At 39.6% G+C, this 15042-nt stretch overlaps 2 protein-coding genes across 3 annotated transcripts in view; one reads left to right on the top strand and one right to left on the bottom strand.

The window, feature by feature from the left end:
• LOC136698520 (ryanodine receptor 3-like) overlaps window positions 1-8576 on the bottom strand; it is a 218378-nt gene extending 209802 nt beyond the window's left edge. The window contains exon 1 of the mRNA XM_066673430.1: window positions 8488-8576. Coding sequence (XP_066529527.1) covers window positions 8488-8535 — 48 coding nt within the window. The 5' untranslated portion in view covers window positions 8536-8576. The remainder of the gene's footprint in view (window positions 1-8487) is intronic.
• A 4722-nt stretch (window positions 8577-13298) lies between these two features.
• LOC136698494 (formin-like) overlaps window positions 13299-15042 on the top strand; it is a 103665-nt gene continuing 101921 nt past the window's right edge. The window contains exon 1 of one of the 2 annotated variants that reach the window (XM_066673428.1): window positions 13299-13336. The gene's annotated coding sequence lies outside the window, so the exon portion shown is untranslated. Of the gene's footprint in view, window positions 13337-13476; window positions 13505-15042 lie in introns of those variants that run through there. The other variant, XM_066673429.1, reaches the window with a different exon arrangement.

Genomic DNA, 15042 nt, shown 5'->3' with positions numbered 1-15042 from the left:
CATGGGAAAGCGCATCAAGCCGTGCTGAGCCGAGTCGAGACGATGCCATGCATTGGAAAAGCACAATAAATGGTAGAGCAAAGAGGTGAAATGTAAGCATGTGGGTGGGCCTCGAGTGTCATATACATTCCGTCACATGCATTTCAACCACGCAGCACATCCATAGACAAGAATACACCCACTGCTCATCTTAAACCTGAAGGGTCCAGATGAAAGGAGGAAGATCCCTATAAGAAACTGTCCTTTGTATGGTACTCCCAAAGTAAGACCAGATTCAATCTCACAGAGGACAGGAAAATAAGAAAGAACCTGAATAGGAGGAAAAAATAGCCCAAACTTAGTACAAGAAGCTTCCAATAGCTTGTGTTAGAAGCCCCAGTGGGCCTTCATTGGAGATGCACTTGATTTAATGTCATTCTTGATTATCATCTTAAACAAAACACGTGGGCTCATAGCATCTCACTGGAGTCCCAGGTTAGGTCAGGAGGGCAAAGTCTGCTGTTCTGAGGCCTGCCACGCTGGATTAGTCACATTTGCAGACTGCCCTTTTCTCCCTGGAGCTGCCGACCTAGTAGCTGCTGGCTTTAGAAAAGTGTTTGATATTCAGCCCACAGGGTTAGCGCCACGGCATCAACCATCTCCTGTCTCAGCAGTCGTCAGATAACGTAACACACACACATACGTACATTTGTATCTTGTACAAACCATCAACCTTCCTGTCAGACTCAGAGAAAGACTAACAGAAAGATCTAACAGGGGCCAGAACAGCTCTACTCCTCTGCTATGAGGTCAGCTCACTACCTCCCAGTTAGCACTAATATCACAGCTGTCAGATTTCCACACCCCAGGGAGCGAATCAAGGCAAAGTCTGCATGAGTGGTTCTGGACTCCAGAGATTTGCAGGGGACTCAGGCACACAAACACACACAAAATTGTTGCTGATGTGAGAAAACAGGAATGAAAACAAAAAAAGTATTCTGTTTGATAATGGAGTCATCCTTAACCTGGGAGTTCATAAATAGATGCAGTGAACACTCAAGGACCTTCAAGGCATTTATAGGGTTCAGGAATGCCTAATGGTTTCCATAAATTAAATTAAAATCACATTTACATTTTTTACTTAGTTTTAGGGATGTCCTGACACCACAACACGGCATTTGGTGTCCAAACAAGGGATGTTTAGTGACTCTAATCACGTCCCCTAGCGCTCCAGCTCTGAATCCAAATCGCAGGATGTGTCCGCTACGGTGGCCAGCAGAGTCAGATCTTTGTTTACTTTGTTTATTTAAGTGTCATCTAAACACTGCAAGTACTATTATACTACAAAATAAAATCAGTAGTGCTATAGTACTTGCACTTTTTTTAATAGTATCATCTAAAATCTGCAAGGAATATAATACTGTTCTCATGTTATTTTTTCGTTACAGTAAAAAAAAACAAAAACAACTTCAATTTAGGGCAATTAATCATTTTTTTTAAATTCACATTCCGAACTTCTAATCAACATAATCTTTTTGATTATATATGTTTTTTTATTATTATTTTTAATTCTGTTATGTACCCAATGTGTTGTCACACAGCTCCAGGGACCTAGAGGTTGTGGGTTTGATTCCCGCTCCGTGTGACTGTCTGTGAGGAGTTGGTGTGTTCTCCCCGTGTCCCTGTGGGTTTCTTCCGGGTGAGTGTGTGAGTGAATGTGTGAGTGCTGCCCTGTGAAGGACTGGCTCCCCCTCCAGGGTGTATTTCTGCCTTGCGCCCAATGATTCCAGGTAGGCTCTGGACCCACCACGACCCTGAATTGGATAAGCAGTTACAGATAATGGATGGATGGATGGATGGATGGACCCAATGTGTTTTCATGTACTATCCATTTAAAACCACACTACCATGCTGTAGTCAAGTTTATTCTGCCCCTATTTGCCACATGGAAGCAACACGGAGGAGAACCTAAACGCTGAGGCCAACCAAGTGACTCAAGCAGCTCATACCAAAGAAAATCACATTGTCTGTGGTTGGATATGTTTTGCTCTGACTTTATTTAAGACGACACTGAACAAAAAAAGTCAAATGTAAACACTGAGAAAAAACAGCTTCAGCATCCAAAGCAAAATAACACACCAAATTTGAACAGCGCTCAAAAACAAGAGAGGAACAAGCTCCCAGTAACATTAGAAACAAGCTTTTATACCAGAGCATACAGGAGTGACTGGGGTCAAAAATACAAAAACAAAACAGTCGTTCATTAATCATAATCATGGTAAAATGTACAATTAATCGTGAAATTGATTTGCACTCATATTGCCCAGCACTAATTCAATTCACAACTGATATTCCCAACCATATCTATGTAGATGGAGTCCTGCAAGCTCCTACATTGATTAAGCCTTCTTCAGAAGTCTTACTGAAAGCCTAATATGACAGATTAGCAATTAACAAAATTCTGACCTGACCGAGGAATCAACGAGGAGATTCTGTTGGAGAAATCCTCACTTTAATAACAATAATAATAATAAGTTTAGGCTTTGATTGATGAGAGGAAGCTAGACTGGAGCACTTAAGTCTGTTTGAAACAATGGAATGCCTACAAACCAGCAAAAGTCACTGTAAACTGCTACAAAGTAAAATATGTGTAGATATGTTTGTTACAAGTTTCAAATAATTACCTTTTCACAAGTTTTAAGTATTTATGCTCAGTATATAACAGACAAAAAGGCTAAATAGCTTTGAATGTAGCTAGGCACTAAACGCTTAATGTGTTGCTAGCAGAAAATAGCTTCATTAATGAAATCTTTAACTTGTTTGTTTCCCAGTTTTGACATTTGTAGCCTTGCTTTCATTGAGAGAAATGGCTGTGCAGGCGAAGAGGGCATGAAGCCTGACTGATTTGAACCTATGTGTGCTTTCGGGTCATGGGAATTTCTTTTTTAATTCATCCGTTTCATCCAACTTACATTTACGTTTCGGCATAGCTGCTCGAGTAACCAAGAGTAAACAAGGGCTACTGACGTGCAGACTGACCAATTAAATGTTTACAGAGAAGGTTATCGACCAATAACGGTAGCTCTACAGTCAGACCGTCCAATCAGAAGATTTTAGGCTACTTCACCACGCCCCCTTCTCACTCAAGCGAACCAATCAGAGTAGGGGAGGGCGGGACTAGTTTGTGAACGAAACGCTTCTCAAAACTCTATGTAAGCTCTAGAAAAACTAAATCCCGGACGTTTGTGAAATTCCACCCGGACATTTTTTTAAGTCTAAAAAAGAGGACATGTCCGGGTTAAAGAGGACGTCTGGTCACCCTAATTAAAGTCCATTTTTAACATGAACAGGAAACAAGCTTCTTAATTAAATAGAAAAGGCTAAGAAAGATAAAACAAGAAACAGGACTAGGCTAAAAATAAACACCAGTTAACACACAGTTAAATTAGAAGGGCAACCGATTAATCGCTCAACCAATTGCTACCATTCTGAGATAAACAGAATCAGCCAATACTTGTGCCCAAGGGAATGAAAAAAAAAAAATCTGCAGGCAGCTTTGTCCATGTGGCTGCCATGGAACATTAGTGCTTCCCCTTGTGTCAACTTTGCTCCCTGCATCACAACTTTCAGCTCACAATCTGGGTCGAAAGAATGACTTAACACAAACAACTCTTAGGAGAACCATCAGTATGTGTGTGGTACCATAAATGAAAAGAGAATAAAGAAGCAAAATGTAGTAAATGCAGCAGAGAAACTTGTCAAATAGAACGTTAATGACACTCTGTCAGCTGTTACACTGAAGACAGGACATTGCCAGTCTGCTGCACTGGGGATAATGTCTTGATTGGCTGCTACGCTGAGGATGCCATATTTGCTCAACTGCTACAGTAAGGAGAGCAAAAAAGAATAAAGAAAAAAAAAAATACATTGTCCCAGCAAAAACCTGCTAAAAAAATCGACTTGGTCTAAAAACGTTGAGATTTGTTGGAAAAGTAAACGGTCAAAATGTCTACAAAAAGACATCCCTCCACATCAAAATTTGCTCAAAGTCTGTCTTGGGCTAAATATAGGCTATGAAGGACTGACCGGAAAAAACAACATCCATATGACGTCTGGTGGGCAGTGTCCCTGCTGCTGCTGCAAGTTGCCTTTTTAAAAAATGGTCCTTCAAATATTAGAACTATCATCTCAGACTTGGCACAAGTTGAAAAACCCATTTCAGATGACCACTACCCAACATGAACTGACTAAAATAATTCTCTCAAATACTCACAAATCCTAACCAAAAACACATCATAACACAAGACAAGACAAGAGAAATATATGCTAGAAGTGTCGATCCGTTAAAAGAATTAAACAAATTAACCATAAAATTTGCTGTGATTAATTATAATAAATTGCATAGACACTTCTTAAGAGAGTATACATAAATTAACAAAACACAGGAATCAATATAAGGTTCATTCATTATCTGTAACCCTTATCCAATTCAGGGTCGCGGTGGGTCCAGAGCCTACCTGGAATCATTGGGCACAAGGCGGGAATACACCCTGGAGGGGGCGCCAGTCCTTCACAGGGCAACACAGACACACATTCATTCACACCTACGGACATTTTTGAGTCGCTAATCCACCTACCAACGTGTGTTTTTGGACTGTGAGAGGAAACCGGAGCACCCGGAGGGAACTCACGCAGACACAGGGAGAACACATCACACTCCTCACAGACAGTCACCCGGAGCGTGAATCGAACCCACAACCTCCAGGTCCCTGGAGCTGTGTGACTGCGACACTACCTGCTGCACCACCGTGCCACCCTCAATATAAGGTTAAATCAATTAAAAAATGTAATGCTAGTACTTCCCTATATTTTTGGGAGGGAAATAAATGTGTAGTGTGATATGCATGACATACTGGCTAAAAAAAAGTGTTCTTTTTTAACTTTATTTTAATATCTCAGCATAGAGAGAGGGGGGGGTCTTCATTTTTCACTGTCTCGCTCTGTCTATTTTTAAATTTTTAATTTTAAAATTGACTCCTTTTTTTTATTTAATCAAAACCACATGATGAACTACATTCCCATGAAGCAGGAGTGCGTGTGTATGTGTGTGTCTGTGGTTTGTGTGTTGCTAACAACTACCTTTTCACACATATCTTATTGACATCTTGTACATATTCACACTTCAAAGCTGCAACAAAATATTTCCAATCTCCATTTTAAACCATTGTCCAATACAATCAGTGCGCTTAGGATCAGCCACGTGAGTCTAACTACACCATGTCGAATGTTAAATATTGGTTTTCCAGGACTAATCTTTCAAACCAGTACTCAACATCATTAATGCACTCGTGGCTGAATGCCATTAAATTCTCACAGCAATGCTCCAACACTATTTTAACATTACAGGGTTTATGAATGTGTCCATGCTGGTGCTGCAAATCAATATCACGATTAATTTAACATTTTACCACAATTACGATTAATGAACGATTATTATGTTTTTGTATTTTTGACGCCCATAGTTCAGTGATGAGGCTTGTACTGTAAATATGCTCCAGTATTAAATATGGGATATTTTTTGGTCTGCATCAACGTTGTTTGGTCTGCTTCTGCATTAAGGTTGCTTCCATGTGGCAGATAAGAGGAGAAGGTGACTACAGCTTGGTAGCGTTAATTTAAACGAACAGTACATGAACACACAGTGGGGACATAACAGAATAAAAATAATCGATAAAGACAAGATTATGTCAATTAGAAGTTCTGAATGTCAATTTCGATTAATTTATTCGATTAATTGCCCAGCCCTAGTCCATGCATTATTTTCAGTGTTTATAGATGGTTTTGTAATAATACCAACATGATAATAGTGGATTTGGGTGTCCATCTACATTTTTTGTGAAACCGACCAATGGATAAATAAACGTAAATGTCATCACATGACTTATGGAGAATTTCTAAAATCAAACTTCAAATTTTTTTCAGCATTTGAACCAAATGATCTCTGTTTACAAAGCCCTAGGTGGAATGAGGCCTCATTAAAGAGAGAACTAAGACTTTTGATCTGAAACATACATGAAGATGTGGTGTACTTAAAGAATGATTTAAAAAGAGATGTAAAAATCATGAAAAATGTCCTTAGATCCCAGGCCTTTCCAGAGGGATAACGGCTGTTACAACTGCAAACGGGAAACAAGCTCCCAACTGTTAACTTGGGATAAGGAGGTGTGTACAAACACTTGGCCAGATCCATATACAAGTCCTTGCAGTTTAAAGGGTTAAGATCTGTGCCAAAATCCAACTTTGCTCCAGACGTTTATATCAAAGCTATATCCCAGCTTACAGTAAAAGGATTTAAAGAAGCAGTGGCTGAACCTGTAGGATGAGAGGAGCTCTTCTACTGTCTGCATCCCTCCCTTCACACATCTTGTGTGGAGTCAAGAAGCCTCCAGCAACTGTGGTTAATTCACACATTAAACTGTGACTCACATCTCTCTTCATTTCTGATGCAGACTGTGCTGAGCTAGATATGCAAAAATGACATTTATTACAAACCACAAACCCATGCATAAAGAAAACAAGATGCATAAGAAAATAAGCTAAAGAAATACAACAGATCCTCACAGAAGAACTCTATTTGAATGCTGTTATCAGAGTTGTAGATTGGGTCTACAGTAATTGGATGGAGGTCCATCGTTCCAAAGTATGCAGTTCTACTACACCACAGCCCAAGGCATAGTGAGTTTAGGCTCATCTGGAGATTGCATAAGCTGTATGTGCCAGTGTCAGCAAGGTGTATACAACCCAACATAAAGTGTACTTCACAATAACATACCTCTACAATTAATATCCATATCTATAATTTACATTCCTTTTGGCCCATATATGTTCTCTGAGCATGCCTGAACACAAATCTAAAAAAAAAAAAATTAATAAAACCACGTGGCCAAGAAGTGAGTCTTAAACGTGTTGCCTTTTTCTCCAGTGGAATTTGCTCGTGATTCCTTGAGTTACTGTATGGTAGTAGTGCTATATTTATAAGCCACCACCTCATCATAGGAATGAAAAAGTCTCTTGACAGATGAAGTGCTGAAACAGGCAAATTAAGTCTTCATTGTCTGCATTTGAAATATCCTCAAGAGTCCACAAAATGTCTGCAAATGTAGGCCCACATGGTCAACATTCACTGCGCACAGTGGTTTTCCATTTGAAGATATAAGCTGATTTACAATGCAATAAAAAGGCCTGGAGAGATTTGTCTGAGACCATAATCACGAGTACATTTGGCAGTTATATCTGCTGGATCTGTTTGATCATGGTGGGAGACACCATAATAAAAACTAAGAACAAATAGCATGTGCTGTGTTAAGACATGCCAACAGAGGTTAATAGATTATACACAGTCACTTTCAAAATAAAGAATGGTCTGTGCAATAATATGAAAAATCCTTGGTAATCTAGGTTTCAGTCAATAACTAACATGACAAGAATTAGAGAGTGTAAGTAATTACATGAATATATGCATATGTTTAGTGTCACTTTGGACTGTTCCACTATATATTCTAACCCCTATTTCAGCCTTCAACCTGCGACAGTCTTTATCTTTTAATAGGCTACAGCAATGTCATTTTAAGAAACCTCAACCAAATGACCAGAGTACCGTCTACACAGCTGTCAGAATACTGCTTAGTTCAGGTCATTTCCGGCCAGCAGTGCCCTAAATTGTTTTAAAAAAGACAAAAAATCTAAGTCAACAAGTGTTAACGCTGACAATGACTGCTTTTTTTAAACAGCCAATGAGGTTTACCTACAGCAATTCTGCTTTCTAAAATGAAAAAAACAAAAACAAATATATATATAATATGTTACATTCCATATAAGATAATAGCCTGCTTGGCTGCTATTGTTGTTTTCTAGAAGCTAATTGATTGGGTTCAGCTTGCCTTCTGTCTCAAGTCTGGAAGGCGTTTGTGTTGTCTGCGGAAAGTACTTCAGGAGGCGTGTAAGAGTATACGACCTAATATCAAAGATTCATGTCTTAATGAGCATTGGTGATTAAAAATATACCGTCGTTTTAACAGTTGAATCAAGGTTTTAAGGTGGCAACAGTTCAGCAACCAGCGAAACAGAAGTTGCCTCGTCTGAAGCGATGCGCAAAAGGAAAGAGAGAACAGCGGCGTTGATACACAGCCTACATCTGTCAGAGACCTGAAAGAGAAACCTTCGGTTTACCGCTTTCACCAAACCGTCCTAAAGCCTTCTGAACAAATGTGGACAGATGTTTCCAAACACGCTGTTTTTCCTTTAACTGTAAACAGAGATCCATTGTAACGCAACGAACCCCAATTTCGCGCCTTCACCTTTTTTCCCCTCACGCGCACGAGAAGATGCTCAGTCTCTTCAAGTGAAGCAGAACCGTTGGACCCTTTGTCCGTCGCCTCACTGCGCTACACCCCCTCCCCCCGTCCCCCAAAAGCTCCTCAAAGCCCCCTAGAAACGAAGCCCACTGACCGTCCTGAGGAACTGTATCTCGTCCTCCGCCTCTCCTCCGTCGGCCATGGCTGCTCAGAGCCCGTCAGGACTGAGGAGCCTCCCGCGTCTGTCCGCGTTGTTAGCACATAGCTACATCCACAGCCCGAGAGGTGGGGAGGAGGAGCGCACGCTGAGGGGAGGAGAGCGAAATACACCACACACACCTCACACACTACATACCGCAGCCAGTCCCCTATAGCCCCCACAAGAGTGCAGACTGCTGTTCTCCCGACGTACACAGTGTGTGTTTGGTTTCGTGTGTGTGTGAGAGAGATGCAGCAACCATAACCTGTTTACACACTCACATTGTGGAGCCTTTTCTTCCATGTGGGAACCACAAGCTGGTCCATACACCAAAATAATTATATCCCAAGGTGAAGACATGTTGTAGGGGGAGGGGGGGGTAATATTGGGCCAGCAGGGCTTATGGATAAGGTCAGGTGAGGTCTCAACAAAATAAATGGAAGGCTATGTGATAACCCCATAATGCATGAAAACACTCCGTGGGTATGTGTATAAGGAAGAGTGGGAGAGAGATGACGATGATGATGCGGGGGGACTCAGTTCCAGCATGAATTTGCTTGTGGAACATAAAACTAAAATTCTCTACAAAATGGCATTTATTAAACGTTCACCCATATGACAGTCACCCAATACTTCTTCTGAAAACAAGGCTACACTATAGAGTAACAAGGGTACAATACCGAGCATTCAGCCATTAAAACATTAGTTAGGTCTAGTACTGCCGATGGATTAGTTATGGCTCATAAACACTACTCCCAACGTTATTAATTTGATATTTTCTCCATCTCTTCAGAAAAGTTTGCACTGGGTTTTTTTTAAACCCCTTTAGCTTACGTTTTGCACTGCGCATGGTGACCCTGCCTCCTGCAGCTGCTCAAGAAAGACCTATTTCTTTTCTTTCTCTTATAGGATTTTAGGCCACTGCATCATGAGGAAGATGCCCCACTTACCCACTTTTTAAAAGGGAATATAACAGTTTTCTACATTTCTTCATAATGTAGTGATTTAGTCACATAGTCATTCAAGTCTGATGTGGAATGAATCATTTTGGATATTCACAATGCAGCATTTCACATAAATGACCAGTGAGTCAAACATATCTGAGATTTTGCCTGTAATATAATTAAATAATGATACATTAAAAAATCATCGTTTTAATAGATTTTTAAAACCTATATATAGCAACACACACACACACACACACAGATTGAACCCAAAACCCCAGAACCCTGGTGCTGTGTGGCAGCTACACTCCCTGCAGCGCCACTGAGCCAAGAATGCATTTTTAAAGCTGATGCAGTACTCCAGGTGGCCCTCGTTTTCCATGAAGAGAAGCTAGGAAGTTTATAACAGGTACAATTCAGTTTCAATTAATGCAGTGTACACTGTGCATCCAAACTGGATATCAATATTTTTGTCCCACTCTTTGCTAGAGTAGCACTTTCTCCTCTACAAGTGATTATTCACACTACTGATGTTGGATGACTAGTACTGGATCACAAACTCCACTCCAACTCATCTCAAAGCTATAAGATGGAGCTCCAGCACTCCAGAACAGTACTCTGTATCCTAAGACTGGGTTGAAATCATACATTTATGCACAAATGATAAGCCACAGTGACTATCCCGTATGTGTGGCCAAGCATAATTTGTGTTAGTCCTTCACTTTCTGACCTCAGTGCCTCTCCTTACTGTATAACAATGAGTGGAATGTCACTCTCAATCTTATAGTGACCTAGAAGATACCTAAAGACTTCAGCAACCTCACTGTAACTAATCCACTCAAACTAGCACTACTCCAACTCCGCTGTGGTCCATAACAGTCCTGTGGTCAGAAACAGGCCAGTGATGTATGGAGAGGTTAGCATCTATCATTGCTGTCCAAAGAAAAACATGTATCTCCATTATTGTCCTTGTTTAGTTTCATTAAGAATTCACTGTTAGAAATGAGAGGGTTTTTTATTATTGTTATTTACATTGATTTGAATTGAGCGTTACAAAGTTTTATTATTGTCGTATTAGTTAGTATTAGTATAAGTTAGTATTGTGGAAATGCTAGCAATTTTTATTGTGGAAAAAGCAGCAATGCTACCATCTGTAACTGAATTTGTAAGTAGGACGTGCATAGTCACTCTACTCAAGTATATACTGATATGTTTGTGTATTTTTCTAAACAGTACTTGTATACAAGTATATTAGTGAAACTGTGATCTGTTTTTTAACTTTTTTTCATTTTAGTCATTTATATTTAGTTACAGATTTATTCTTAATGTGGCAACACGGTGGTCCAGCAGGTAGTGTCTCAGTCACACAGCTCCAGGGACCTGGAGGTTGTGGGTTGAAGTCCCACTCCGGGTGACTGTCTGTGAGGAGTGTGGTGTGTTCTCCCTGTGTCTGGGTGGGTTTTCTCCGGGTGCTCCTGTTTCCCCAAACAGTCCAAAAACACACGTTGGTAGGTGGATTGGCGACTCAAAACAAAGTGTCCGTAGGCGTAAGTTAGTGAGCGTGTGTTGCCCTGTGAGGGACTGGCGCCCCTTCCGGGGTGTATTCCCGCCTTGCGCCCAATGATTCCAGGTAGGCTCTGGACCCACCGCAACCCTGAACTTTATAAGCGCTTACAGATAATGAATTAATTAATTTATCCGTAGTTTAATTAGGATTTAAGTGTGTTCCAGTGGGATTTGTCACACCACTGATGTCTGTGCTTTATCCTTGTATTTTAGACCAATACAATAAAAAGGACACTATATTTTCTCTGTGGATATAAATGCATTAGGAAGTTTTTGTTTCATTCTATGCTAAATAAGCTAAATATGCTTCTTCATTTGTACTTGTTCTCATGATGCTTTGGAAATGTTCTCCTTCTTCAAACTAGTTCATGATTTTACCTCAGTAACAACACTGTTTGTTGTGTGTGGAATAAGGCTACTCTACCCATGTGTAACAACAATGACCTGAAATGTAAGTGGACCAAATAAAGGTTAGTGAGGGGGGAAGGATGGGGCGAATAAGCGCTGGCCTTTTTTTTTTTATTATATGCTGCCCTCTAGTGATTAGGCTCCCAACCAACAAGGCATTGTTACTGCATACCACCAAGACAATTCACTTCATCTTTAATACATAACCTTTCTCCTCAAAAACTTAGAATATAAAATAACTCAAAATAATAGAATATATTATACAAAACATTGCTCTCAAACACATCCCACACAAATATCACAAAAAACCCCACTCAGATTCACATAAAGACATTTGAAGCTTTTTAGTCCAGACATAGTCTAAATCAGTGTTTCTCAAACCTGGTCCTGGAGACACACTGCCCTGATTTTTTACTTATTATTTATTTATTTATTGTTTTCCCTTCTCCCAACACACCGACTCAACTAATCAGTTAATGAAGTGTCTGCAGAGTTGCAGTGGGTGGGTTAAAGCAGGCAAAACACTAAAATAAGAAGCTGGGTGGAGAAACACTAGACTAAATATGGCACAGATTATTTATTTATTCATATGACGCTGCTCCATCTGAATGCATGCATTAAAGTCCTGAAGTTTTTGGCTTTACCAAGATGTGTGTGTATATATATATATTTCTGTGCAGAAGTATTTTAATACAGCTCCTACCACTGTTATTGGGGGTGTACCGTCATAACTGTGGAGGTACTGCACTGAAACTCGGCACATCAGCAGGTTACAGTGAATCACATTGACAACTGGAACAATCTTGTATAACCATGAGAGGTTGTTGTATCAACTGGACTTTTGAAAGACTTTTTTTCTGAGATTTTCATTAAATGTATATTGCACATAGTTCCATAATGGGTTCTAAGTGGTTATATGAACGGTTATAGCTAACTGGTCCCTCACAATTCTAACTGCTAAAGAGGGACTATATTTTCTAAGTGTATTGAAATGTATTATAAACATAACATATACATTATACACATTAATACACTTTTTTCTTGAGAGCTACATGTCCTTTCAGACCCATAGCATATATATATATATATATATATTAACCATGTCCAGTCCCAAGTGTAAGCTAAAAGGTGAATTTTGTGATTCAGGACATATCAGAGATTTCATGTACTTTTGTTGGATGATGCGTCCTGGATCAAAAAGCCTTCGCCTAATAATTGACAATGTTGCCAAGATATTATATGTGCCCATTTTTCAATCCACTGCAACAGTTTATACGCAAAATGTGCAGCATAACTGCAGTGTGTAACCTTCATATGGACCGCCTACATTCAGCAAAGCAGCATAACTAGGCTGATTTATGGTCCATACCACCATTTCCTATATAACCAGCAGTTACTATGTTTCATTTACCTTTGGTAGCTACCTTTTAAATAACGGCTGCTTAATTGAAGCCAACGCGTTTAAAGCTAATGGGCTTTCCTCTACACGTTTATGCTAAACTTGCAAGACCCAGCGGTGTTATGGCCGTGCTAAAGAAAAGGGCTCGACTTCTTAGACCAATAAACGTTAAAGTCAACAGCCCTGGCTTGTCCCCTTTAAGTTTTCAGTGGTAGCTCGTATGGAGGTGGATCTCCTCCCCCTCTTTTTCCTCCTTTTTTTCCCCTGCACCTGAAAATCCGCAGCTGCCCGCAGCGAGTCCTGCTCTTGAGCCCGTAGCCCAGGCCTCCGACCAATCAGAGCGTCGGACGGAGACAGAGCCGCGCTTTCATTGGCTCAGGCACTTGTCATTCAGAAGCTGAGCCTCATCACCCCGCCCCCCAAATACTGCGCGCTTGTGGGGCTGTATGTGTGGGGAGAGAAAACAGCCCGAAGAGCAGGAGAAACGGTGAGTGAATCAACTCTGCAGCACTCACACAAACCCCTCACACACTTCACACACATCCACATTGTGTGCTGGGTAACGTTTCATCCGTAGAGCTGAACTGGAGGGTGAAGGACGGAGGGAGCTGTGTTTGAGGAGGCTGGACAGGAAAACGCAACTTAACGCACCTCGGTATTCCATAATCACAGAGCTGTTTATAAACCGTCAGATTCATGGTTTCTGATTGGCTGAAGTGCTGCTTTGCTGAGAATAAATGGCTGTAAATAAGGAACTGTTTCAGAACTTCGGAGCATATGTAAACAACACATGGATATGGTTGTTTTTATTCAGTATGAATGTATAATATAATGTATGAGTTCCTGGGGATTTGTTGATTTTCTAAACTAAAATGTATATACAAATTACACAGAACTGCACCCTTTTTAGTGCAGTTGCTATATTATGGGTGAAAATTGAATATATTTTTTAAAAAATTGTATTTTTTTTCAAAATCCTAAACTAGTAATGGGCTTTAAAATGCACTGAAACTGCTGCATGTAGCTATCAACTGTTCGTTACTTTCACTCTGAAAATCTCCAAAACATGTCATTTGACCAGAGGTGTTCAAACATTTGCATTTAAGTAAATAATATTATGGTACGTCGTACTGATCTTTTTTTCTTAGTTTTGCATGTCCAGAAATGAGTCATTACAATGTGTGGCCTTATGAATCTGTCGTAGTTATGATTGTCTAATCTTTTAATGGTGCAGGCTGCAGCACAGCATTAATACAGCACATTTAGATTTTCTGGTTATTATGTTATTGTATGAAACTTTGGAATCATTTGTCACATAAAATCACATGTTATTGATATTCATTATTCAGTAATAACTTGTGCTTAATGCTATATTATAATCCACACATCAAACCATAAACTCAGTTTATTTGCAATGTAAAGTAGGGACAATGAGACTAAGGCAACTTATTAATTAATTCATCACAAATAATTATTGTAATTATTAAATACAAACTTATTAATTAAATACAAATTATAATTGTCCACAAAGCTGCAAATCTCATTGTTCATAGTATAGTATAGTTTTCATGAATTTTGATACACAGTAAATATAAAACGTTTTTAGATCAGTGAGATTTAGGCACTGCTTTAGCAGTACGATCCATTTTGGATTTTTCGTTATTTATGTAATGACAGCATTTGGATTTTTAACAAATGATTAAACTGAATGGCCCAATAGGTCTTTATATCATAGACATGTTGTCAACATTTACAGTTTTCCACAAACTGTTTGAAACATTAAAAGTATATTTTATTAAAAATTAGAACAGTAATGTGCATGTTACATTAAACTGTTCAGTCTACTGAATGCACTGAAGGAAATGGTAACATCCACAGATCCTGCACTTTATGCAGGTGTACTTGTTAGTCTAAAGTCTTGTTGTTACAGGCTGTGTTCAAGGCAGTGTTTATTTTTAAGTATCTGTGTTCATGAAAAATAATTTTCTGTGTTATTTAGGTAGGGTGACCAGATGTCCTCTTTTTTAGACTTAAAAAAATGTCTGGGCGGAATTTCACAAACGTCCGGGATTTTGTTTTTCTAGAACTTACATAGAACTTCGAGAAGCGTTTCGTTCACAAACTAGTCCCGCCCTCCCCTACTCCGTTTGGTTCACTTGAGTGAGAAGGGGGCGCGGTGAAGTAGCCTAAGGG

Source organism: Hoplias malabaricus, chromosome 1, assembly GCF_029633855.1.
Source record: "Hoplias malabaricus isolate fHopMal1 chromosome 1, fHopMal1.hap1, whole genome shotgun sequence".
NCBI lineage: Eukaryota > Metazoa > Chordata > Actinopteri > Characiformes > Erythrinidae > Hoplias > Hoplias malabaricus.
This window is presented reverse-complemented; position numbering and strand designations above follow the sequence as displayed.